The sequence below is a fragment of the Chiroxiphia lanceolata genome, chromosome 25, assembly GCF_009829145.1.
Source record: "Chiroxiphia lanceolata isolate bChiLan1 chromosome 25, bChiLan1.pri, whole genome shotgun sequence".
NCBI classification, from domain to species: domain Eukaryota; kingdom Metazoa; phylum Chordata; class Aves; order Passeriformes; family Pipridae; genus Chiroxiphia; species Chiroxiphia lanceolata.
The window spans coordinates 291,270-315,553 of record NC_045661.1 but is presented as its reverse complement, the minus strand read 5'-3'; the positions used below and the strand labels follow the sequence as shown (position 1 = coordinate 315,553).

Here is a 24,284-nt window from a genome sequence, read left to right as displayed (position 1 = left end):
TCCCACAGCTGCTGCTGGAGGTGTGCTGCCCTGGTTACTCATTCCTCTGGACCACATACATCCTTTGGGGGATTAGTGCTGGATTTGGGTTCTGGTCTGGGGCTTAGCCCTTTGATCTCAGAGCTGGGGACTTGTGGGTTCTTCTTGAGGCAGAGTTAAAGCCGGCAATTAGACAGATGCCAGGCTTCCTGCTTTTTGGAGGGCGGGAGTTGAGGAGAAGATGACTCCTGCTCACTCCAGAGGGAGCTGGCTGCTCTATGATGTTTCTTCCACCTTTTTCTCTCTGTCCTGACATCCTTCTGCATGTCCCACATAAACACAGCAGGTTTAAATGACCCAGCAGGTCGCTGGGCTGTCCTGGTAGGAATGTGGAGCTCTGCCCCCCAGCCCACGGCCAAGGTCAGCATGGCAGGTGTGCATGAGCCCGAGTGTTGCTTCCTGAAAGCACACAGCTGGGGAAGGAGGGGGCTGTTATGCTCTGGGGCTGCCACTGCTTTCATCTCCCTCCAGGTTCTATGCTCTGGGAGTTTGACATGAGTGCAGCAATTAACTTAATGAAGCCAGTGAAATGACGCTCCAATCTGCCAGGTTGGGTTCACCCTCCAGCCAGGGCCTCCCTGCCCCAGCGAGGTGCCCACGGGGCCAAGCAGACATCGCTGGCACCACCCCTGTGGCAGGACCTGCCTGTGCAGCATTCCTCATCCTGCCCTGGCACAGGGCTGAGCACTGGCCAGGCAGCAGTCAGCCAGGGGCTGTCACAGCCCTCCCATGCCAAGGACATGGTGCTGGCCTCGTTTGGCCCATCTGAGATGCAAAGGGGCTGCAGCAGGTTGCAGCCAGGAGATGCTGGTGTAGTGGGTGAGGAGGGAGCTTGGAGGCAGGCAGGGTGGGAGCACAGGGTCCTGTAGCATACTGGTGCTTGATCCCCAGAGCAATCTGGTGCTGGATCCTTGGAGCATCCCAGTGCAGGGTCTCATAGCATTGCAGTGCAGTTCCCAGCTTGCTGGAGCAGTTGGAGCAGGAAGGGGACAGCCCTTGTGTCATGAATGGCCCCTCTGCCGTGCCAGCCCTTACCTCCTTCCCTTGCTTTCCCCCAGACATCGACGAGTGCTCCTTTGATCGGACCTGTGACCACCTCTGCATCAACACCCCCGGCAGCTTCCAGTGCCTCTGTCACAAGGGCTACACGCTGTACGGGCTCACGCACTGTGGAGGTAGGGCCAGCTGGGTGCTGGCAGCAGCAGCCACAGGGTTCAGGTCCCAAGGAGGCACATGGGGCCCCCAGGGGTGGGGCAGCCCCACAGTACGGCTCCTGTGGCACCCCTGGGGATAGAGCTCACCCCAAGGGCCCATGGAGAGGGTCGGTTCCACATATACCCCAGGCTAAGACCAGGCAGGGAGGGGGCTCACAGCCAGACAAGCTGGTGTCTGCAACTTCAAACAGAGCGACAGGAACAACTTGCGACTTGTCTGCAGCAGGAGAGAGGGAGAAATCCCCGACGTTTTTGGCAGGGAGCTGGGACAGGGTGGGAAGGGGAACATCAAAAGGGTTTGATTTAAATTTCACAAGGCAGATAGCTCCCAAGGGCGGGGGCGTGCGGCGCCCGGGAAGCGGGAGGCAGATGAAACATGCTTTGGAGGGGCTGCCGGAGCGTGTCGTGGCAGCGGTGCCGGCAGCCCGGGATGACGGCAGCAGGAGGCCGGGTGCTCCGATGCCTCCGGCTGGTGAGGGCAAGCACCTTCTCATATTCCCAAAATATGCAGCCAGCATGAGCCAGCACAGCCCCCAGATGCTTTCAGGGTGACCCTGCAGCAGAGGATTTGACAGCTTCCACCAGTGCCCCCAGTGAGGGGTAGCTGAGCAGGGAGAGCTGTGGGGGGCAGCTCCATCCCTGGCCATGCTTCATGCCAGACCTGAATCATAAACACCCTGTTTCAGGCTGGGGCAGAGGGTCCCTGCTGAGAAGAGAGGCCAGAGCTACTGAGCAGCTGCGTTTGAATTCAGTTCCTAAGTGCTTCCATGTCAGCACTGTCTGCTGTCTCCCCTGCAGCTCCTCAGCCCAGCGGGGGCCAGAGCTGAACTCAGCCTGGATGGGCTGCACCCATCACCACCCAGCCCTTGCGGACACCAGGAGTCGGAGTGTCCCTCATCCCCACGAAGCTGGCATGGCTGGAAGTGCCCTGTGGTGCAGATCCCCTGTCCCAGTGTCAGAGCCGGGGGTCTCGCTGACCCTCACCCCCTGCCTCTCCCTTCCTCCCTGCAGACATCGATGAATGCAGCATCAACCGGGGTGGCTGCAAATTCGGCTGCATCAACACACCTGGCAGCTATCAGTGTACCTGTCCCACCGGCTGCAAGCTGCACTGGAACAAGAAGGACTGTGTCGGTATGTCAGGCCAGGAGCCACCACGGCTGGTGGAGGAGTTGGAGGATTTGGGATGCCAGGCTGGTGTCCCCATGCCATGCTCCAGAACCCTCTCCTCCCCAGTGAATCCCCCCATGAGCTGGGAGGGTGCAGGGGTCCCTCGTGGGTCCCTGGGCTGTGCCAGCCACAAGTGTCCCCGATTGTCATCACCAGCCGGCGCGTGTCCCATGGAGCTGGTGAAATGCCTGCCAGGTTCGGTGCCACCACGGGCCACCCTCACCTGCAACAAGACAGGCAAGAAGGATAGCTGTGCCCTCTCCTGCACCTCCAAGGCACGATTTCTGCCAGGTACCAGTGCTAGTGCCACGACCAGCTTGGGCAGAGGGATCCCCATTTCCCTGCATGGCCTAAAGTTGGGAGAGGGAGAACGGCTGCACAGCTGGGGTACAGAGCACCCAAGCAGTGGCTGGGTGAGGGAGGGAGGTTGTTGCTCAGGAGGGCTTGTCATTGGGTGTAGACCCATGGGATGGGCCCTGGTGCAGGATCCCCATGGCAGGGTGCTGGGCATCGTCCCCCCACAGCACAGCTGTGCCTCCCTGCATCACCCTGGCAGAGCATCACGGGAACCAGGCAGCTGCTCTGGCATCCACCAACTCCCCTTTCTACTTCACAGAGTCTGACAGCAGCTACACGGTGAGCTGTGGGACCCCCATCCTGCGGCAGGGTGGCCAGCACAGATCCACAAACAGCAGCCAACAGTGCCTCGGTAAGGGAGCTCCTGAGGTGCCCATGGCCATTGCAAGCCAGGCCGGGCTGTGCCAGGTTGCTGAGCACCTGCCTTTTCTTTTAGAGACTGTCACTGCACCAGTCAAGCAGAAGGCCTCCTTCAAGATCAAAGATGCCAAGTGTTACCTGCACCCGCGGGCCAAGGGCAAGCAGGATGAGGCCGGGAAGGCTGGGGCACAAGGTGAGGTGTGATGGCAGGGGGCCGGGGGGGTGCCCGTCCTCCCAGCAGAGATGGGGTCCTGACCTGTTCCCCCACGTGCAGGCGGTTCGGCCCCTTGCTCTGACTGCCAGGTCACCTTCGTCAACCTCAAGTGCGACTCAACCAAGAAGGGGAAGGGCCGCCGGGCTCGCAACTCCCCCAACAAAGAGGTGACACGCATCACGTTGGAGTTCGAGGCGGAGATCAAGCCGGAGGAGATCACAGGTGGGTACAGCACTGGCCTGGTCTGTCTCAGATGCAGGCAGGAGTGGTGGGACCACAGGGACAGTGGTGGGACCAGGGACACAATACCATCCCTATGCAGCAAGAAGAGACAAACTAGTTGTCATCCTGCACTGGACTGGGATGTACTGGGCAGCACTTGCAACTGAGCATAGGGGGGATGGTTTTAATCCTTTTGGGTTTCTCTCTCCATCCCTCACTTCTTACTGCATCCTTGTTTCCCCCTGCACCCCTATTCCCTTCTGCTCCCCCAGCCAGCTGCAACCTGCACTGCCTGCGACAGAGAGTGGAGAAAAAACTGAAGTCGACCATCAAAGCCCTGAAGAAATCCATCAACCAGGAGCGGTTCCTGCTCCGCTTCGCGGGGATGGAGTACGAGGTGGCGCGGAAGCTGAGCGTGGCCCCAGAGCGGCAGGAGAGCTGCGGGCCGGGCCAGCAGCGCCTGACTGGCAAATGTGGTAAGGAGCAGGGGGGCATCTGGGGGGGCCCCAGCAGTGACAGCCCCCACAGCATCACCAATGTCCCCCCTGGCTCTCAGTCAGCTGCTCGCAGGGAACCTATTACCACGGGCAGACGGAGCAGTGCGTGCCCTGTCCCCCCGGCACCTACCAGGAGAAGGAGGGGCAGCTTTCCTGTGACCTGTGTCCCCGTGGAGACACATTCGGGCCCGTAGGAGCCACCAACATCACCAGCTGCACAGGTAAGGAGAGCATGGACTGGGACCGGAGGCACACTTGGGGAATGTCCAGGGCTGCAATCTTCAGCCAGAAGAGGGGAAAGCCCTAAGCATCGCCAGAGCCCACAGAAGTTGCTATTTTGGGTGTTTATCATTTTGAGGGGACCCTGGGAAAGGCAGCACTTGCTCTGGATATACTGGTCCTGCCAAGGCTGTTGGAGGAGAGGATTTGGGCAGGAGAGCTCTGGGTATGTGGGGTGCCAGGACTGAGTGATGCCTGTGCCCACAGGTCAGTGTCCCCCTGGCCAGCACTCAGCTGATGGCTTCAAGCCCTGCCAGCTGTGTCCCCGTGGGTCCTACCAGCCCGAAGTGGGACGGGCGCTCTGCTTCCCTTGTGGTGGGGGGCTGACCACCCGCCACGAGGGAGCCCTCTCCTTCCAGGACTGCGACACCAAAGGTAGGTCAGAGCTGGTCCCTGGGGAGGGGGCAGCCAGTGGGGTTGTGCTGGCAGCTGAAACAGCCCCCTTTGCTGTCTTGACCCCACAGTCCAGTGCTCCCCAGGGCACTACTACAACACAAGTGTCCACCGCTGCATCCGCTGCGCCGTGGGCACCTACCAGCCCGATTTCCGGCAGAATTACTGCATCGCCTGTCCCGGCAACACCACCACCGACTTCGACGGCTCCACCTCTGTGTCCCAGTGCAAAAGTAGGCGAGCTGGGGTGCGAGGGGGGGGGCAGATAGGCGTGGGGTTCTTCCTCAAAAGTGTGTTAAAATTCTGTAAAATAGAGTTTTGAGTCATTTCAGTGCTTTATGCATGCGGGCAGGCATGGGGGGATGCATGGAGCAGTGCTAATGGAACACGCCCCCTCACCCAGTAAACCACCCACAGGGGAACACTCCACCCCCAGTGCCCATGGCACTGATTCCCAGTGGAACTGGCTCTCCCCATGCCTTACAGACCGGCAGTGTGGAGGGGAGCTGGGTGAGTACACGGGCTACATCGAGTCGCCAAACTACCCGGGGAATTACCCTGCCAACGTCGAGTGCACCTGGAACATCAACCCGCCACCCAAGCGCAAGATCCTCATCGTGGTGCCAGAGATCTTCCTCCCCTCTGAGGACGAGTGTGGCGACGTCCTGGTCATGCGGAAAAACTGTAGGTAACCGAGCAGGCCACGGTGCTCACAGGAGGAGCTGAGGGAGGAAAAGTTCGGGGTTTGGCACGGCTGTCTTGTGCAAGGGGAGAAAGCCACATCCCCGGCCAGCAGGAGGAGAATTTTGGGAATTGAGTGGGGAGATCAGCATCACCCTACTGGCCTGGTGTCTTACTGGATCAGGGGGATGTTGATGGGCTGGGCTGCACATCTGAGTCTCAGCATTACTTTTTGTGGGTAAAAAGCCCCATTTGGAGATTTCCAGAGCAAGAAAGAAATAACAACATCCCTGGTATGTAACCTGAGGGTTAGGGGGGCTCAGCCTTGCCGAAAATGGACAATCCCCATCCCTGGTGCTGCCCTTCGCCCTGAGCCTTTTAGCCCAGTAAGGCTGGGGGTAGGTCTGCTGATGGGCAACCGGCATCCCGTGTCCCCTTGCCATTCCCTGCAGCCTCCCCATCCTCTATCACCACCTATGAGACGTGCCAGACCTATGAGAGGCCCATTGCCTTCACCGCCCGCTCACGGAAACTGTGGATCAACTTCAAAACCAGTGAAGCCAACAGCGCCCGGGGCTTCCAGATCCCCTATGTCACCTATGACGGTGAGCACAGGGCACAGAAGACACTATTCTGGCAGGCTGATGCCACCCTGCCCGGCTTGGGACCCAGGTCACCCCCAGTTGACATCTCCTGTGTGTTTTGGGGGGAGTGGACTCAGGGATGGGGACCAGATGCTTGGACACAAGTGGCAGCGCGTGCCCTGACTGTGTTTTTCGGCTGGGTGTTGCAGAGGACTATGAGCAGCTGGTGGAGGACATCGTGCGGGATGGCAGACTCTACGCCTCTGAAAACCACCAGGAGATCCTCAAGGTGAGCGTGTGCCCCCATGTCCATGCTACCCAGGGCTGCAGGGGATGCAGGAACATCCTTCCCTTCAGGGGTGCCTCATGCTCTCCCTGCACTCAGGGGTTCAGTTCGGAGCCGCTGCAGGGGAGCACAAGGCAGGGTGGTGAACCTCCCTCTGGCTCGGTTTCCCTGCAGGACAAGAAGCTCATCAAAGCTTTCTTTGACGTGCTGGCACACCCCCAGAACTACTTCAAGTACACCGAGAAGCACAAGGAGATGCTGCCCCGCTCCTTCATCAAACTCCTCCGCTCCAAAGTCTCCAGCTTCCTTCGGCCTTACAAATAGCCCCCCGCGCCCCCGCCGTCCCAGGCCGCCCCGCAGCCAAGGAAACCCTCTTCTCCCTTCCTTCTTTCCGATTTTTCCTTCCTCCACCCGGCTCTGGCAGGATCACCACCGCTCATCCCGCAGACATCTCCCCACGATTTCCCCGCCGCTCCCTGCAGAGCAGTGCTCCCAGCCTTGGGGATGCTCTGGCCTCATCCAGCTGGGGACGAAGCCGCTCCCCTTTTTCAAAGCAGCTTCTTCGTTTTAGGAAACTGAAGTACTGGTCCTTTCACTGTCCTCTGTCCTGCCTTTGGTTTCCTTTTCGCCAGGTCTGTCCATGTTCCCTGGTGCCACCGGCAGCCCAGGACACTGAGGGGGTCACTGTCCTTCCAGCCCTTGGGGCTGGTGCTGGCTGCAGCCCCACAGAGCCCTTCGCAGAGGAGTGCAGGAGGTGAAGCCGTGTTCACCACAGCGCTGGGCCGTGGGCATCGGTGCTGCTTTGCAGAGGTCGGGGGAAAGACCATTGACAAAGCCGCCTTGATTAAAAAGGAAACGTAAAGGAGAGATGGCAAAGCCCACCAGCATGGCAGTGTGGTGGCTCCACGGCCATCCTGCTGGAGAGCTGGGCTGGCACTCAGAGGGAAGTGCAGCCAAGCCACATTCCCAGAGAACAATGTCTGGCTGCACAGGAGAAAACAGGGAGCAAAGGAGAAGGACTTTCAGCTGGGTTCGATTTTTTTTTTCCCCCAACTCCAGACATTTGTGCCAAGAAACCAGACTTTGTTACAAGCTCGGCCAAAGAGTAACTCGGAAAAGCAAGCTTTGAGAAGAGCAGGAGTCAATGTTTGTGCACTAGGATATACTCCTTTCTACCTTTCTCATATGTATTAAGTGCAATCATTTGAGTCTTCTTTTTATTATTTAGAGGGAAGTTGTTTTTTTTTCTACTAGAAATGACAATATTTATACCTGCCTGAGAAATGAGAATGTGCATTTGCAAGAAAACAAAAACCACCCACCTAGAGCAAGCCTGGCCCTCGGCTGCACTGACCGGCACGATGACGTCTTCAGGCCTTTTCTGCCACATTTGTCCCCAGTAAAGGCCCCTGTTCTGGGGGGAGATGGTGCCTCTCCTGCTCAGGACAATGGGGTGAGTTTTTGCAGGGAGTTTGAGGCATCTTGATCCATCCACAGGGGGTGGAGCAGCTGGGCTGGCCGTGCCCTTTCAGGCTCGTCTGCCACGGTTTGGGTGTTGTTCAAGCCTCATTGCGAGGGGGATCAGAACTCAGCCCATCATCTGCTTGTTGCAAACTGATCTGCTTTCCTGCAGGGGCTCACGGATGAGCCAAGACCATGGAAAATGGGGTGGCAGCTCCTAAGGTCAGGTCTGGGGCACGCTGGGAGGAGAGGGGAGCTGTGCCTCCACTCAGCCCCTAAATTTTTCCCCCAGGTACGGAGAGACCTGGAGGCAGAGCCACCCTCCCGCCTCTGGGCAGCCTTTGTGCTTCCAAGTTTCTCTTCCAAGGTGCTTTTGGCTCCGTCCTTCTGCACGTGCTCGTCCCACAGGGATGCTGTGGAAGCCCCTCCCCAGGGAATGGGGTGCAGATCCTGGGAAAGACCCATCCTGCCACCTGCTGTTTTACTGCCACCTGCCTGCCCCCTGCTTTGCAAACAGGCTTGGCTCAGGGCAAGGGCCAGGTGGACACCACTGGTGGGTTTGATCCCCAGCATGCAGACAGACAGGACCCCCAGGGACAGGTGACTGCTGCCACCAGTCATCCCTCCTCGTCCTCTCCCAACCTCCCTCCCTTTCCAGTCCTGCCACCAGCTCTCAGCTGTCACCTCCCTGTGCCTTCATCCCCATCTTCATCCTCTCAAAAACCTGGAGTTGTCAGAACTAAACATGGTCAACTTGCCTACAGCTCTGCCAGAGGCAGGTCCCCTCCCACCCTTGTACCCACCTGTCCCTCCCCATTCCTTTGCCCACACCTGGGCCCATGGGCCCAGCCCTGCTTTTAACAAACCAATTATTTATTGCTCTGCACATCCCACTGGGATGTCTTTCCTGAATCCAGGAGGCAGCTGCTCATCCCTGTTTTCCCTCCTTGATCCACACTGCTCCAGCACTCCAAGAGCCTCTCCCGGGCTCCGTGAGGGGCTGCCAGCGGGGTGAGCTCTGGCACGGGGGCTGAGGTTTGTCCCCAACATGTGTCAGTTGGAAAAGTCTGTCCTGATTCATCCCAGCTGTGGATTTTCCCCTCCTGCCGCCGGCTCCCAGCCTGTTTGGAAGCTCCACATCTGTGGGCCGCGCTGTTTACCACTTGGTTGCTGTCTGAAAGCAGCTGCTTTGATGCACAAAAGCTGCTGCAGGGATCTGGAGGGGCTTTGTGGCTGTGCAGGGCAGTGACCCTTGAGAGGGTCCTTCATATTCAGAAGAAAAAAAAACAGCAAAAATATAAGCCTGGGAATAACCAAGCCCACTGTGGTGCCCCAGTCCACAGCAGTCCAGCAAAGAGCAGTCCAGCATTAACTCTGGGTGATCTAACATGGGCTCACTGTCCCGATGACCCTGCAGGGCACCAGGGCCTCAGAGTGTCCCAGTTGTCACCCTTATCCCAACCACCACCTCTGCTCCCCTAAAGCAGTTCTGGAAGCATGAGGTGGGCAACACATCCTCCTGTAATGGCACCTCCTCTGCCACCTTTCACCAAACAGCTCAAAAAACCCAAAAAAAGTCCACGAGGCCCCCAGAGCACCTCCTCCAGTGTGGCTCAGCCCCACTCCCCCATCCACCCCCAGCTCAGAAAGGGTTTCAAAGGCTGAAACCCACACCAGCCACCTCGGGGATGAACTGAATGTTTCAACACGGTGAACAGAAATGAGGGTTTTGGGGGGTTTTTTCCATGTTGGAGTATTTATATCTGGCTTTTGCAGCAGGCCAGGACTTGCCATCTCCAGCAAAAATGATTATTAAAATGATGAGCAAGATGTAGTTCATGAAGTTATTTGCACTTGATTAAAAGAAAAATGTATTTGAACTTTGTAAAAAGAAATGTTTGCATTTTGTATTGTCTTTTTTTAATTATTAAATGGAATTTCTTGGTGTCATGTTGATCTTTCAAAAAACTGGCTCGGATGCTTATTTGAAAGGTTTCTAACAGCAGGATCCAGAGCTATTTTCATTGTTCGGTTTCCTCAGATGCTGACAAGCTTTTCCAGCGCCCAGGGTATTTTTTTCCCCTGTTCAGACTTCCCTAAGCTCACTAGTCCCAGCACAATGTATTTATGCACACTAATTAGATGCAACAAATCTGATTTTTAGCCCAGAATAAGGAGTTGGACATAGGCTGGCTCAGAGGGAAGAGAGGATGGAACACACCCTGTACCCTTGGCCCCAACCCCCTTGCTGGGCTGCAGCTCCATCCCTGGGCAGCTGGACCATCAAGTCCTCACATGCTACACCTTGGGCAGAATCCCCCCACCTGAGACTGGAGCACCAAAAGCCTTCAAAAGCTGGGGCCCCCCTCAGATTAAGGCTGGGCTCTGCAGCAGGATGGCTGCAGGTGAGCACTGAATGAGGCAAGGGTCTGCTCTGTGGGCACAGGGGGATCTGGGGGCCATAGTTTAACTGCTGAAACTCCACCTGCCCCTGGGACACCTCTGCTCTGATCAGTCTGGGGCAAGTGAAGCCATTCCCCCTCCCTGCTCTGAACACAGAGGCCCCTTCCCTCAAAAGCTCCATATACCACTTGGAATTCACATCCCTATCAACTTAATGCAGCATCTAAGACCTGGCTCACCACAGCTCATGGGCAAACCCACCCCAAGGAGCTCTGGAGTAACAGAACCACACATGGCCATGGGCGCCCAGAGAGTTTATTGCTGCCCCCTCAGTAGAGGCGCTGGGGCTTCCCCATGGTGCTCTTGATGTACAGAGCTCGCACGTTCTGCCAGTTCTTCTTCAGCAGGGACACCAGGAAGTTGATGGCCAGGTGGATGTTGTAGACAAGTTCATCCTCTGTCATCTTCACGTGACCGACAGCCACAGCCAGACAGAGCACCTGGGGACATACACCAGGAACAGGTTTCATGGGCAGAGCAAAGGTGCCGACCTGAACTCATCTATGTGCTGGATGTCCCATGGTCTGTCAGCTGGACACAGCTTTCCCAGTCCACCCATGGGGTTTTCCAGTGCCTGCTGCACCTGGCCTGTGGCTCCCTGTGCCTGTAGCCCCTGGACGCCACCTTTAACACACACAGAGCTGACTGGGAGAAGGTGGGAACATCACTGCCTCCCAGAGACAGCAATACTGGGAAGGACACGCGACACGCTGTGCAGAGCCAGCACCGGAGCAGACCCCAAGGTTAATAACCCTGTTCCCACACTCCCTCTGCCAACAGCTGACCTGGGGACCTGCCATTGGCCCCCAACTCCACTGCCAGGCCCTGCATCAGCTTCACTTTCTGTTTTGGGCACCAGCCGCCAGCTCTCTCCTCCTGCACAACAGAGGTCGAGCCTCCCCACCTGCCTGCCCAGCCTCCCCGAGCAGCCTGGAACTCAACACCCCCTGCAGGGCTGGAGACAGGATTTATGAGCAAGCCATCAGGCCAAGTGTTGGGACATCATTAGCTGAGCTACTTCAAATGCTCAAGCAGATCCCCAGAGAGCTGCTCCCAAGTTCACTTGCAGAGTCAAGTCCCAGACTCGCCCTGGCAAAGCTCTGCTTGTGTTCAGCCCCCAGGGACGTGCCCAGCCAGGGCCAACCCTATGAGTCACCCGTGTGCTAGAAGTGTTAACTGCACTGGATTGTGCTCAGCACTGAAATATCGAATCATCTCATGATCACTTGCTTCCATTTCTGTCAATAACAGAAAAATTATTCCTCCTTTCTGACTGGCAGCAGAGGTCTCCCTTTGCTGGAGGAAACACTCGAGGGCCACCTACAGTCCATCCCAATTATAGCAGAGACACAGAACTGCCTTGGAGAGGAAAAGCCCTGCTTTACCTTCTTCATCTGGAATTTAATGGTCGATTTGACCTCATCAACCTTAGCCACCAGGTTCTCGTTGTGGGTGAGCAGAGAAGGGAATTTCCCAGCTTTGTTCAGGCCTGGGCCCAGGATTCGAGGAATCTGCTTGATCAAGGACTCGGAAGCCAAGAAGGCATCGTACTTCTTAGCTGCAAGGAGAGAACCGGGGAGGTGAGGACAGACTCTGCTCCCACAGTGAGCTCCCAGGGAGCAGCTCAGCCAAGCACAGCTCCACTTCCCCCAACAGACATTCCCACAGTCCCACCTGGACAGGGGCTGGTTTTACCAACAATCTATCAGGAATGACTGTCACAGCAGCCAGACCCCAGCCCCACTCCTGACACAGACTCCGAACAGCACACAGCTCATTCCCTGAAGGAACTGTCCTTTGCTGAGCCCCAGGTGACACTGAACTCTGAGCTCTGTCAGGAGCCCCCTGCCACAGCCTGTGCACACCAGGATGGACGACCCATCTCCAAGAGGCTTAGCCAACAGCCACAGTATCCCATGTCACTTCCTAACTGCACATGGTTCCGTGGCTGATCATGGATGGAGTGTCAAGTTCTTGTCCGCCTCAGGAATGTACCAAAGTGATTCTAGAGTTCTCAGAGAAGGAAGGATTCTCTCTCCAAGAGAAAAGAGGCAAATTTTATTCTGTTCATGTAAGAACTGCAAGACTAAATCCCACTCTTGCCTCCAGCATTTCTCTGCTTTTGCTGCACTCCAGGTCCTTGACCAGAAAATCAAGGAATACAGCAAAGGGTGAAACTCTGTGACAAGCATGTTTTCCTATGTCCCTTCCTTCCTTCTGCAGGACAACCAACCCCACTCCTGCCGCACTGACCTCTCAGACCTGCACTGCCAACAGCTTGGGGGCTTTTCTGGGTAGTTTCTGGGCAGACTTTGGTACTCTGTTCAGCTTTCTATCCCTGGAGCTAACCATGACACGGAAATCTGAGATGAGAGAAAGCCTCCTGCTTACCCAGACCCCTCCCAAGTTGGCCAAGGTACTCAGAGCCTGACCCACACTCACCCAACTTCTTCACCAGCTTCTTGTTCTTATTGAGCTTCTTCAGAGCTTCTATGTCCATGTGCGGGATGTCAACTGCTTTAGCCTCATCGCAGTGCTGCTGGTCCCCCAACAGACAGACCGAGAACTTGGGCCGTGGTGTCGACTTCAGCCTGGGGATGGAAGGTCCGAGTCAGTGCCTTACCAGCACCGCTGCCGTGTCCCTGGAGCCAGCACGGAGACACCTTACCACAGCACGGGGCGTCCTGCACCGCCGCTCACCTGCCATCACAGCAGGCCGGTGGGGACAGCCCGGGGGGCTCCCACACCTCCCCTCATGTTTTAAGACCCAGGGTGAGGGTCCGTCCAGCCGCTCCCGCTGGGCCGGGGCGCTCTGGACTCCCCAAGCGGTTCGGCGCCGCGGCGGCCCCGGGCAGGGCCGGGCAGCGCCGAAGGCTGGGTGGGAGCGAGAGGATGGCGAACCTGACGGTGCCGGAGAACCGCTTGTCCTTCTGGGGGTCGTAGTTCTTGAGGCTGATCTGCAGCTCCACGGTCTCCACGAACCTGCGAGAGGCAGCGGGTGAGGCCCGGCCGGGTGGGGGGAGGCCGAGCGCCACACGCCCGGTCCCGCCGCGTCTGGGGCTCTTACTTGCGCTTTTTGGCGCGGCTGCCGTGCAGCACCTCCTTCACCGCTTCGTACAGGGTGTCCCGGGACACTTTGCTGCTGCGGGGGGAAACGGCAGCACGGGCTCAGGGCAGGCCCCGCCCGAGGCGCGGCCCCGAACCCGCCCCGGCCCCCGCGCTCTCCCTCCGCCATCGACCCCACTGCCTACGCCCCAGTGGCCCCCCGGGCAGCCCCGCGGACGGGGCGGACGGCAGCGGATGGCAGCGGATGGCGGCGGATACGGCGCCAGGACTGACCCACCTCATGGCGGCGGCGGCTCGGATCGAAAGGGCGGAACAGCCCCCGGAGCGGTATAAATAAGGGCGAGATCTCGCGAGACTTGGCCACGCGGCGCCATGGAGGGAGCGGCGGCGGCGCGGGGCCACCATGTTGGGAGCGGTGGAGGGCACCGCCCTGCTCTGCCCGCATCTCCTTCCCTGGTAAACGAACAACTAAGGTCTCTTTGCCTCCTGTCGCGGACCACCAGGACAGGAGCTCATCCATCGCTTCACAGCGCATCCTAGGAGCCTCTGGCTCCTCTGAGCAGCTACCGGGAAGAAGACGGGGTGCGCCCGCTGCGTGAGGAGCGAGCTGGACAGGCTCCCCGCGGGCGGCAGTGCTGTAGAACACTGGCATTAGGCAGGTCCCGCTGGCGGCCCGCGCAGCCCCCGGCCGGGAAGGGCAAGGGAAAGCGGTGCCTCGCGGCTTCAGTGTTGGCACCGCGCATGCCCGCATTGGCCGCCCGGCGGCGCGCTCCCCGAGCCGGCCCGGCCCGCCCCGGAACCTGTATTGCGGACGCGGGCGGCAGTGCCGTCGCTGTGCCGTTGCGGGGCCCGGCCGCGGTGCATGTCGGTCCGGCGGCGGACCCGGGCCCGGCGGGTCGCTCAGGTCGGTGCGGGGGGGCGATGGCGGCCGGGCCTTGGGGCTGCCCCAGCCCCCGGCACCTCGCGGGGAGAGCCCCTCCTGTCCCCCGCCACCCCCGGGCCCGCCGGCCGCTCCCCTCGGGCCCTGCTCTCCGCCGGTGCCGTCGCACCGCAGCTCGTACCGGGGGCTCAGCAGTGCAGGGCCGCCGCAGCCCAGGGGGAACGAACCCCGGCAGGACCCGCTGCAGCCGCAGAGGAGCCTCAGCTGGGTGCGGGGTGAGGCGTACTGAGGGGGCTCAAAGCCGGGCTCACCCCGGGCTGCGGTGGGGACAGACGGGGCGGTCCGACTTGTTCCTGCAAATCAGACGATTAAGTATTTGGCTATCTCAGAGATGGCTCAGGAAGAACCCACTGTAGCTGCTTTGAAAGATAATCTGTCAGCAGAGAGCCTCTTTAGCAAAATATTCTTGTAGGGGTGTGGTGGTTTTAACATAATGTGCTTAGAGCCTGAAATTCTGTTTCTCATAAGGCTGGGAATTAGTCAGGAAAGGGAGGAGAGGAGGATGCTTCCAGGGATAAAGCTCATCATCCTGCCCCTTTCTCTTGCAGTACAGGACATGCTCAGCCTGTAGGTTCAGGCCTTATAGTACTTGGAAACCCTCCCTGCAGATCATTTGGAAGACGGGAAGGGCTTGAATGTGGCATTTGCACTGTCTCAAAGAAGAGTCTGTCAGTTCACTGGTGTGATTTTATATTTGTCTATGGAACAGATTGTTAGCCCTGCCTGCCATTGGTGGGGGAAGGATGCAGCGTTGTCCATCTTAATCCTTTATGACCTCAAAAGTAGTTTGAGGCCATTCAAGCCTTTCCTGGTGTGCAAAAGTGAGTATACATCTGAGGAGAGAAAATAAAATGGAATTGTTCTTTTTACTTAAGGCTTGCAGCAAAAAGGACGGCTCAGTGTCCCCCAGGCCCCTGGCTCTGGGCCCGGTGCTCCCGGCGGGATGGAGAGTCTGGGGCTGCCAGCAGTGACCCTCAGGGACAGCACCACAGCCTACCTGCAGCAGGCTGCCAGAGGTAACGGAGCCTCGGGCTGCCAGGGCTCAAAGTCTTTTTCTGGGACTGAAATGAAAGACTTGCCAAAAGTGCCCTCACAGCGCATGAGCTGCCACACGTGTGTGGCCGCGTCACACGAGCAGCACAGGTGATTCTCTGTTGGATTTGAACAGAAGTCTGATATAAAATAAAACAGAAGTCAAATGTGCCTCTGGTGTGGAAATGAAGCTGTGGAGATGAGAGAGCTGTTGCTGTAGACAATAAAGGTGCTGTTCAGACCAGATGAGCCTTGTTCTCTCTGGGATCGCTGAGGGAAGCAGAGCTGATGCTGTGGCTTGGAGGGCTCTGTTCCACCAAAACTTGCCTTGGGCTGAGCTGGAGGTTTTCCTTCACTGGTGTGCACAGGGATTGGATCACAACAGTGCTTTTCTCACTCAGAGAGGTGCCGATTTCAACACTTTTCCTTACTTTGATGTGTGTGAGGTGCCCCTTCCTCCACCACCCACTGCTGTTTCCCAGCCTGCAGAACAGGATGGATGAGCTGTGTGGCTCCATGTCCTGGGGGTTGCTCTCTTGCTTTCTTTTCTGTGAAATCTCACTGGAAGTTTATTTATATTCCACATGTGTAGATTGGACTGTCTTGGAACCACTGGGTTGTGTGACCCCCCCCAGACTTTGTGCTCCAGGTGAAACCAACCTGGATTTTACCTATTCAAGTGAGATGGAGCAATGTCTTCTCTGCATCAAATCTTTGGGCAACTCAGTCATTATTACAGGATTGCACAGAGTCAGGCTTTGTAAGATTTCAGTCTTCAGAACCCAACCCTGGCAGCACGTTAGGCCCCTTTAGGTACTGTAATTTTTTTCCAAGAGTTGATCCTCTGCCAAAGTAGAAAAAAAGAAATCTCCAGGCACTTGCTGATGCCACTCAGAGCTTGCAGTTGATTTTTTTCTCCAGCACAAGTGTAATTGCTTTCTACTAGATTCCAAAAGCTCAGCACACAATGTTCTTTCTGCTCCTTGGCACAAACTGCTGGGAGGGGCAAGTGATGCCTAAGGGTCTTTGTTGTGTGTCCTCCTCTCTAGGAAAGGGCAGCTCTGGCATTTCTGGGAAGTGAAATGCCAGCAATCCGAGGGAAAGCTGGTCCCTAACAGCCTAGAAGTGACAGTTTCTCCCTTCTGTGGGACTGGTTTCCTTGGGAAGCACATGGGGCAGAGGGACTGGGCTCGGCAGCGCTGATGGGATGTTATAACTGTTTCAGGTGAAAAGCTGATTGAAGGACAAGTCATTGAACTTGAAGATGGGACCACAGCTTATATCCATCAGGTGACAGTTCAGAAAGGTGAGAACAATACATTCCCCTCTTTCTCTTTGGAAGGACACTGTAGATGTGGCTGCAGCTGTCAGTGCTCCAGCGCTCGGGCTCCTGTCAGCTCCAGCTCTCGCAAGTCCAGGGTTTGTGTAGGGCTTTTTTTGCTCGTGGTTTTGAGGCTGAATAAACAAGGGCATAGAATATGTGATTTCCTGCAAAGTTTTCAGCAATCTGTCAAGAAGATCAGTTTGGTGGAGGTGTCATTTCACCTGTGGGCTCTCCCTCCCCACTGTCAGTCTGACAGAGCACAAGCCCAGTGAGCTGTGTGCTGTTCCCACACAGACTTTGTTTCATGTGGGAGCAGTTGGACGGGAATTTCCTCTGAACTATGAGATAATATATTACTTTTGGAATAGGTGTTGGTGAAGGGCAGGTGGGAATTGTTGGAAGCAACGCCACCTTGGTCATTGACCCATTGGCCAATGTCACCTCCAAACTGATATGACATTAATCTGAGAGGTGATGGGAATTCATTTCATGTGGCAGGCAGCAGAGTGGCCCAGACCCAGGCCCCTCCCTGACCACGCTAAGATGCAAAAGGGCAGGTAGAAAGAGCTCGGTTGCTTTGGGCAGTCCTTCTTTACCCTCCCAAGCCTCTTGTGTGCCGTCTCCCTCTTCTAATCTCAAAAGGTTGCTTGAAACCCACTTTTTATGCCTTTCCCCCCTTCATCCTCTTCACTGCCTCCACACACAGTGAGAAGGGTTTTCTTTCCCATCCCTTCCTCTGCCATGGGATGTTTGTGTTATCTTTCACACACCCCTGTGCCAGAACCATCCTCCTTGTCTGGGATATAATCTGGCATTTTGAAACTGGGAAGGCACTGCACTAATGCTTTGAGCTAAGAAAGTGGCGAATCTGTGCATGAAGCCTTGAAAAATCTCAAAATTCACATCAGAAGGGTTCAAATGGCGTCTTAAAACCTACAGTTGTGGTTGCCTTCCAGGGCAAGCAGGAGCTCTGTGTCCTCTCCTGGGAGCCTTAATGCTGTAGGGTTCAGGAACTGCCACAGTATTCTCTCCATCCTTAGTCCTCCAGGAAAGCATGTGGATGTTTCACTTCTCTTTTAGAGTCTGTGGCTTTGGAAGACGGTCAGCCAGTGGTGCTGGAAGATGGCAGCATGGCCTACATACACAGCACAGCTGAAGGTAAAGTGCTCCCTGCTCTTCACTTGGCAACTGGAGCAGAAGCTGCTATAGTGTCCCAGATTGCCAGGGCTGTGGGTGACTGGGGAGGTGGAGCACTCTTCTGCCTCACACTCGGCAGCTCTTTACATTCGATGTAATTGGTTTCCTCTTCCAGACAGTTACGATCCCGGCACCTTCCAGGCCATCCAGGTGGAGGACGGCTCCACTGCCTACGTCCACCGTCCTGTCATCGTAGCAGCTGGCAGCACCATCCTGGAAGTGCAGACAGGAACTGGGCTCGAGGAGTTAGCTGGGGAGGAGGAAGATGATGCCTTTGGTGTGGGGACCATGAATGCATTACAGCAGTACAGCAGTAAGGTGAGGGCACAGCGCTGCTCCCGGGGTCTGCCAGCAGCACCGCGGGTTGGGGGCCACGCTTGGCCCTCCCTTCAGCAGTACTTGTGTATATCTGTCTTTCAGCAGTGCCAGCTTTGAGAGAAGCAGCTGGACAGGGCTCCAGGGCAAGTGCCACCACTGATGGGTGGCTGGCAGTTAGGGGCCAAGAATGGGGCCATTTGGTCCCATGGGGTGCTGGGCCTGCCACCCTTAACATGCTACAGGCTTGGATTTGGGAAGAGAGGAGAGCTACTGTGATACAGCCTTTGGCATGTCAGCAGTGGCTAAACTATGGCCACTGTCCCCATGGTGACAAAGACCTCAAAAAAACAAAACAGCTTTCGATCCTGATGCGTTGTCACTGCAGTGTCCCACCTGAACATCCTGGGTGCTGCTGTTTTCTCCCGTCTGCAGAGCGTTGTGGAGACGGGGCTGCCAGCAGTGTGCTGGCAATGCTCAGCTGGGCACAGACCTTCTTGCCATGGCAGGCCCAGTCCCAGCTCTCTGCAGAAGGGCGGGGTGGCACTGGCTGTCGTTGTCTTCCTACTTGGGTTGCTCTCGTGCTCCACACTGTACAGGGAGGCACAAAGAGTGCCTGTGCTTCTTCACCCACAGGGGTCTGACAAGGAAGAGGAGGGAGTGACAGACACCTGCCGTATGAACCGTACGGACTCCAGCAACGTCCCTTCTCAGGTCTGAATTTTTCAGTGACTGGAACTAGGCCGAACTCCTCTTTGCCAGCGAATAATTAAAAAAGCGTTGGTGGCTTCTCTGCCGAGTTAGCAAATAGTAAGTGCACACTTCACAAATGAGCTGAGCAAAGCCCAGAGAGGGAGTTAGATGTCTGAGAACCCCCAGTGAGCTGGGAGGTGGGAGTGGGAAATGCAGGTTTGTTGGAGCTCTGTCACCTGGGCTGCACCGTGCGGGTACAAGCTTGTTTGTAGGAACATGTTTTTGGAGGATAACTGCAGGAGTGCATATGTATGGCAAGGAGGGAAATATTTGTGTGGGCTTGGTGAAGCCTGCTGTGGTGGCTTGCTGGATTAGTTCCTGTACTTGTCTTGGCAGGATTTGCAGGAGGAGGAGGTGCACAGCCATGGGAAGGGACAGCAGGTCAGCAGCAGAGCTTTCCCCTGTGGGTACAAAGGCTGTGGCCGCCTCTACACCACTGCCCACCACCGCAAGGTAAAGCAGGTGACATGGAAGTGTGCAGGCCAGACCTATCCCAGGTTACAGTGCCAGGGTTCTGCATTCTGTGCAGCTGTTTTCCTTCCTCCTTGCCTTGGTCCTCATTTTAATGATCCGTTCTTCCTTTTCCAGGTACATGAACGTGCTCACACAGGTGACCGACCATATACATGTGACTTCCCAAGTTGTGGGAAAGCATTTGCTACAGGTAACAGCTTCTCTTTTGAGAAGATTTTGCTTTCTGTCCAACCCAAAATGCTGTTGAACCTCAGCCCTGGCTCTGGTCCAGCAGAGCACAATGTCCAGAGCATCTAAAGCCTTCTGTAAGGGAACTACAGCATGGGAGCCTGCAGGACTTGATTGATTGTAGTAAGATAATGGTGAAAGTAGTGTTGGGGGCCATTTGGATATTTTTTCCCCCTTAGCTTTGGAGACACAGGACAGACACTCAAGTACATGAACTGGGGGGTGGTACACAGCTTATCGTGGCGTCTCCTTTTTGTTACAAAATTAATTGTGGTTTCTATCCTGAACAGGGTATGGGCTGAAGAGCCACATGAGAACACACACTGGTGAGAAACCATACAAGTGTTCAGAAGATATGTGTAGCAAAGCCTTCAGAACCTCTGGGGATTTACAGAAACACATCCGCACACACACAGGTGAGCAGCACGGGGAGAACTGCACTGCCAGTGAAAGGCTTTCCAGGGCATTCCAGGTAGCTGCATGGTAGCAGGGCTCATCCACATCACTCTGTCAATGCAGGTGAGCGTCCCTTCAAGTGCCCCTTCGTGGGCTGTGGCCGCTCCTTTACCACCTCCAACATCCGCAAGGTTCACGTCCGGACGCACACGGGCGAGCGGCCGTACGCGTGTCCAGAGCCCGGCTGCGGGAGGGGCTTCACCAGTGCCACCAACTACAAGAACCACATGAGAATCCACACAGGTAGGAGGCGGCCAGCTCCTCCCAGCCAGCAGCAGGGAGGTCTGTGGGGCTGAGATGGGCATTTCCAGGCCCAGCATTGCAGGAGTAGATCTGGGGGTGGCCAGGGAGTTAAAGCAAATAGTGGGAATTGCTTTGCTCGGTTGATTATTGTTCCACTGGTCCACCTCCAGCTATTTGCTCTGGTGGGGAATCCCTCCCTGGAGCATGAGGAGAGCGAGTGGGTGAAGCTGTGCTCTGTGGCCTCTGCCCTAGGAGAGAAGCCATACCTGTGCACTGTGCCAGGCTGTGGGAAGCGCTTCACGGAGTACTCCAGCCTCTACAAGCACCACGTGGTGCACACGCACTGCAAGCCCTACACCTGCAGCAGCTGTGGGAAGACGTACCGCCAGACCTCCACGCTGGCCATGCACAAGCGCAGCAGCCACGGCGAGCTGGAGGCCACGGAGGACAGTGAGCGGGCCCTCTTTGAGCGGCTGCGGCTGGAGGGTGAGTCCCCACTCCCCCATCACCTGCAGCAGGCTCAGGTCAGGTACAGCAAAGGGGGGAGAGGTGACAGCAAGAGCCTGCAGCTGCTCCCCTCTCAGACCCAGGTCTGTGCCATGGCCTCCTGCCTCCCTATCAAATTCAGATCTGTGTTTGATGGTCCTTGCTGTAAGTCACAGGTTGGGAGCAGGCCCCTGCCCATTCTATAGTACAGGGAGAGGTAAAGGCCCTTCTTACCAGGCCATCACTGGGTTGGTGTCATCGTGATCTTGTGCTCTTCTGTGCTGGCCCTTGAGGCCACAGGCAGGTCCTGGGGCCCAGCATGTGCTTTCATGTTTTGATAATGCTGCTCTTCCCCTTCCCTGACCCAGTTGCTGCTGCTGACAGAGGGTGCCTGCTGAAGAGCCAGCATATTGCTTTCCTGTCGGAGATGGAGGAAGATGAAGAAGATGATGTTGTGCCTACACAGGTCTCACTTATCTCTCAGGATGGAACAGAGCAGGTACAGACAGTGACAGCCTCCAGCACATCAGGGACAGTAGTTATTATGTGAAGTGAGATTCTGCCTCTACCTAGCTGCAGTGTTCTCTTCAGGGCCTTTTTTCAGCATAAAACAGACCCTGGGGCTCCATGGGCTCTGCCTTCTCTGAGGGCTCCCTCCTACAGCCTCACTCACTGCTGCAGTCTTGGTTTGAGGGTGTCTCTGATCCAGCAGGGAGGGTGCCTCTCCCTGCTGATGGGGTCTCCAGGTGTTTGCCCAGGCTTGTGTGCAGTGCCTGTCAGTCCTCAGCTCCCAGCAGCTCCCAAGATCTGCTGACATAGGCTGGATTTGGAGATGTTTTGTCATCATTTGTATGCAGCAGTGCTTTTCTTGTACTTCCCTCCACCAGCTGCCCATGTGCTGAGTGGAAAAAACTCCCTTTTGTGGTACAGGGCAAAGGAAGCAGCTGCCAAAAGTGACTGTTTCCTCTTAGCTTGAGATGCTTCTGCTGCCACAATGCACAAGCTGTCCTGTACAGTCTGGAAGGAAGAGGCTGAGTGGGGAGGGGAGCTGTGGTACAAGCAGGGAGGGCTGGAGACCCAAGCTCTGAGTTCTCTGTCATCAGTTCTGTCCATGACCCTGGGCAAAGTCCTTGGAGTTCTCTGTGCCCTGGGTCTTGCAGCAAGACTGTTTCATCCTTGCCCAGACCTTTGCATTGCTAAACTAGGGAGTTGTCTAAGACTCCCTGAGCATCCACTGTCATCCCCCAGGTCAGTCTGTCGCAGGAAGAGCTGCGGGCCCTGGGCAGTGCCATCAGTGTGGTGACACAGAGTGGGGCCCTTGCCGTGCCCAAGGGAGAGCTGACGGGTGACACTCGCACCGTGACTGTGGCCAGCACCGATGGCACCGAGACGCAGGGGGTACAGACAAAACTGGGACCTTTCCTGTTCTCTGCTAGAAAGGAGCTGCATTTTCTTTTAAAACATGATTGTTTTTTATCTGATTTTCCTAGGTGACTGTAGTCGCTTCTGGGGCAGTCGTGTCAGAGGAATCCGCCGTTGCCCCTCTCCATCATCAGCAGGTGGCATTGCTGGCCACTGCCCACGGCACCCACATCACTGTGCAGGTACCACACGGCTCCTGCCATGCACCCCTTTGCTCCCCAGCCACCTACTGCCCGCAGCACTTGCCCTCTTGCCCTGCTGCATTGCTGCTTGCCCAGAGGACTTGCTTCTTAATTCCCAGATGCCCTGCATACAGAGGACAGCACAGGGATGTGCTCCTGGGATTGCAGAATGCTCTTGTGTAAGCAGCCTTTCTGCATCACGGCCACGTCTGCCCCTCTGCTTCACACCTCTGTCACCGCCCCCTTGCCCCTCTGTCCTGCTGGGGGCTGCCCTGAGATGCCTTTCAGGGGTTCAGCACTCACTATCTCTCTCCCTTGCCTTCCCCAGCTGGAAGAGCAGCAGAGCCTGGAGGAAGGCGTCAGCATGGCTGCAGCAGTAATCCACTATGGACCGGTGACGTCTGACACAGCCGTATCTGAGAAAGGGAGCTGAGGTCGGCAGAGCTGCTGGGGCAGGGGGAGAGGACCCCTGGCCTGTCACGGGCGGGGGCAGTGGGTGCTGCAGGGGGACACGGGGCAGGGACAGTGTCTGAGCCAGCACCTGCCCTGTGCGGGCCGGGAGGGGTGACATGGCAGCGTGAGGCTGCTGAAGTGACCCTGTGCAAAGGGCTCTTCTCTCCAAGGAGGGAGGGCAAAGATACTGGACTGCTGCCTTCTCCTGGAGGCTCTGCTGGAGCCTCTCCTGGGCTCTGAGCAGCAGCCCTGTTTTCAGAGAGGCACTTCCTGCCCTCTACCTCTAGGAATAGTCCAACAGCTCCCCTTTCCTGTCCACCCCTCCAGCTCAGGGACAAGTGGGCAGCATGTGTATGGAAGCAACAAAGGCCCATCAGAGCAAGCCCAGGCTGTCCTGGGCTCGATGTCAAGGGTGACCAGTTCCTGCCATTGGAGCCAGCGCTCTGACAGCAGTTCTCCCATCTCTTTGTCACACTCCACTCTCAAACAAGCTTCCGTGGCTGACTCCTTGGCTGCAGAGCAGAGCAGCCTGCACTTCTCGAGGGCTGAGCTAGACCTGAATGTAAATGTTGAGTTGAAATAAAAACAAATTAACAATGTTGTTTTTAAAAGCAGCCCCCTTCTCTCTGGTGGAGGCTGGGAGGAGGTGATCGATGTTACTGTTTTGCAGCTGTAGGGATTAAAGAAATTGAGGAGATTTGTGGAATTGACCGAATGTGTCCTGCCAAAGCAGCGACTGTCCCAGAGGAGGGCAGGGAGCAGGGTGAGCTGTACCCTCTGAGCCCCCACCATGTGGCTTGGGGGGACTAAGAGGTGTCTCTGAAATCTCAGATCAGGTTTTGGCTCTTCCAGGGACCCCTGCAAGCCCAGATTTGCGGAACTGTGTCAGTGAACACATCTTACAGGCCCCTGAGCTGGGGAGACAGGCTTGGGCAGGTGCCCTCAGCCCTTCCACTGCCCCAGGCACTGGGCAGACAGAGCCAGCACGGGAAGCACCACAGAACCATTTTGGCTGGAAAAGACCTTTGAGATCGTTGAGTCCAGCTGTAAACCTGAGCCCAGTGCAGGCTCCCGGCAGTCAGGTGGATTATTTTCTGGACGTCCCCGAGGAGTTTGCAGAGGAAGAGGTTTCTGCGGGCACGGAACGGGCACAACCCGGGAGGGTGCAGCACGCTGGGTCTCCCCACACCTGCCCTGATGCGATTGATGGCAAAACAAGGAGAGCTGGAGCCGTTCCAAAGCGCAGCCCATGCTCCCGCTGCGAGGGGAAGCTCTGCGTCTCAGTCCCGGGAGGGGAAGCTGATGCTTGAGCCAGGGAGGAGATTTCTCTCCCCAGAGCGCAAATGCCGACGAAGCGTTTGATGTGTGGGCCGAGCCGAGCGCAGGGTCCGTGAGCCCCGGCGGCGCGGGGAGCGGAGCGGCAGCGATGGGGCGCGGGGGGTTCCCGGGGAGCCCCGGGCGGGCGGCGCTCCCGCCCCGCGTCCCGCCCGCCC

At 56.8% G+C, this 24,284-nt stretch overlaps 3 protein-coding genes across 15 annotated transcripts in view; 2 read left to right on the top strand and 1 right to left on the bottom strand.

The window, feature by feature from the left end:
- Nucleotides 1-9,155, top strand: part of SCUBE3 (signal peptide, CUB domain and EGF like domain containing 3) — a 42,119-nt gene extending 32,964 nt beyond the window's left edge. For 6 of the 8 annotated variants that reach the window (XM_032710536.1, XM_032710533.1, XM_032710535.1 and 3 more), the window contains 13 exons: nt 1,098-1,214; nt 2,265-2,714; nt 3,040-3,132; nt 3,217-3,333; nt 3,415-3,576; nt 3,849-4,052; nt 4,133-4,294; nt 4,560-4,727; nt 4,817-4,978; nt 5,232-5,429; nt 5,879-6,031; nt 6,220-6,299; nt 6,471-9,155. In XM_032710536.1, coding sequence (XP_032566427.1) covers nt 1,098-1,214; nt 2,265-2,714; nt 3,040-3,132; nt 3,217-3,333; nt 3,415-3,576; nt 3,849-4,052; nt 4,133-4,294; nt 4,560-4,727; nt 4,817-4,978; nt 5,232-5,429; nt 5,879-6,031; nt 6,220-6,299; nt 6,471-6,620 — 2,216 coding nt within the window. In that variant the 3' untranslated portion in view covers nt 6,621-9,155. Of the gene's footprint in view, nt 1-1,097; nt 1,215-2,264; nt 2,715-3,039; nt 3,133-3,216; nt 3,334-3,414; nt 3,577-3,848; nt 4,053-4,132; nt 4,295-4,559; nt 4,728-4,816; nt 4,979-5,231; nt 5,434-5,878; nt 6,032-6,219; nt 6,300-6,470 lie in introns of those variants that run through there. The other 2 variants (XM_032710538.1, XM_032710539.1) reach the window with 2 other exon arrangements.
- Nucleotides 9,156-10,459: 1,304 nt separating this feature from the next.
- Nucleotides 10,460-13,706, bottom strand: RPL10A (ribosomal protein L10a). Its single transcript, XM_032710557.1, has 6 exons — nt 13,564-13,706; nt 13,288-13,362; nt 13,122-13,202; nt 12,663-12,811; nt 11,606-11,778; nt 10,460-10,660 (listed from the first exon to the last, which is right to left on the bottom strand). Exons 1-6 carry the CDS (start codon nt 13,689-13,691, stop codon nt 10,490-10,492), a joined length of 777 nt encoding a protein of 258 aa, XP_032566448.1. The 5' UTR covers nt 13,692-13,706; the 3' UTR covers nt 10,460-10,489.
- Nucleotides 13,572-24,209, top strand: ZNF76 (zinc finger protein 76). Of its 6 annotated transcripts, none has more exons than XR_004360867.1 (18): nt 13,572-13,868; nt 15,102-15,242; nt 16,484-16,564; nt 17,663-17,740; nt 17,895-18,097; nt 18,731-18,808; nt 19,184-19,300; nt 19,436-19,511; nt 19,840-19,965; nt 20,069-20,248; nt 20,501-20,734; nt 21,103-21,233; nt 21,983-22,132; nt 22,225-22,338; nt 22,458-22,517; nt 22,667-22,772; nt 23,462-23,554; nt 23,628-24,209. XR_004360867.1 is itself a non-coding variant. In XM_032710541.1 (17 exons), exons 2-16 carry the CDS (start codon nt 15,170-15,172, stop codon nt 22,769-22,771), a joined length of 1,806 nt encoding a protein of 601 aa, XP_032566432.1. In that variant the 5' UTR covers nt 14,138-14,190; nt 15,102-15,169; the 3' UTR covers nt 22,772; nt 23,644-24,208. The 6 variants fall into 6 exon arrangements, 2 of the variants coding, with proteins under 2 accessions (XP_032566432.1, XP_032566433.1); XR_004360864.1 differs by lacking the exon at nt 13,572-13,868 and adding an exon at nt 14,138-14,190; XR_004360865.1 differs by lacking the exons at nt 13,572-13,868; nt 19,184-19,300 and adding an exon at nt 14,138-14,190.
- Nucleotides 24,210-24,284: the final 75 nt, after the last annotated feature.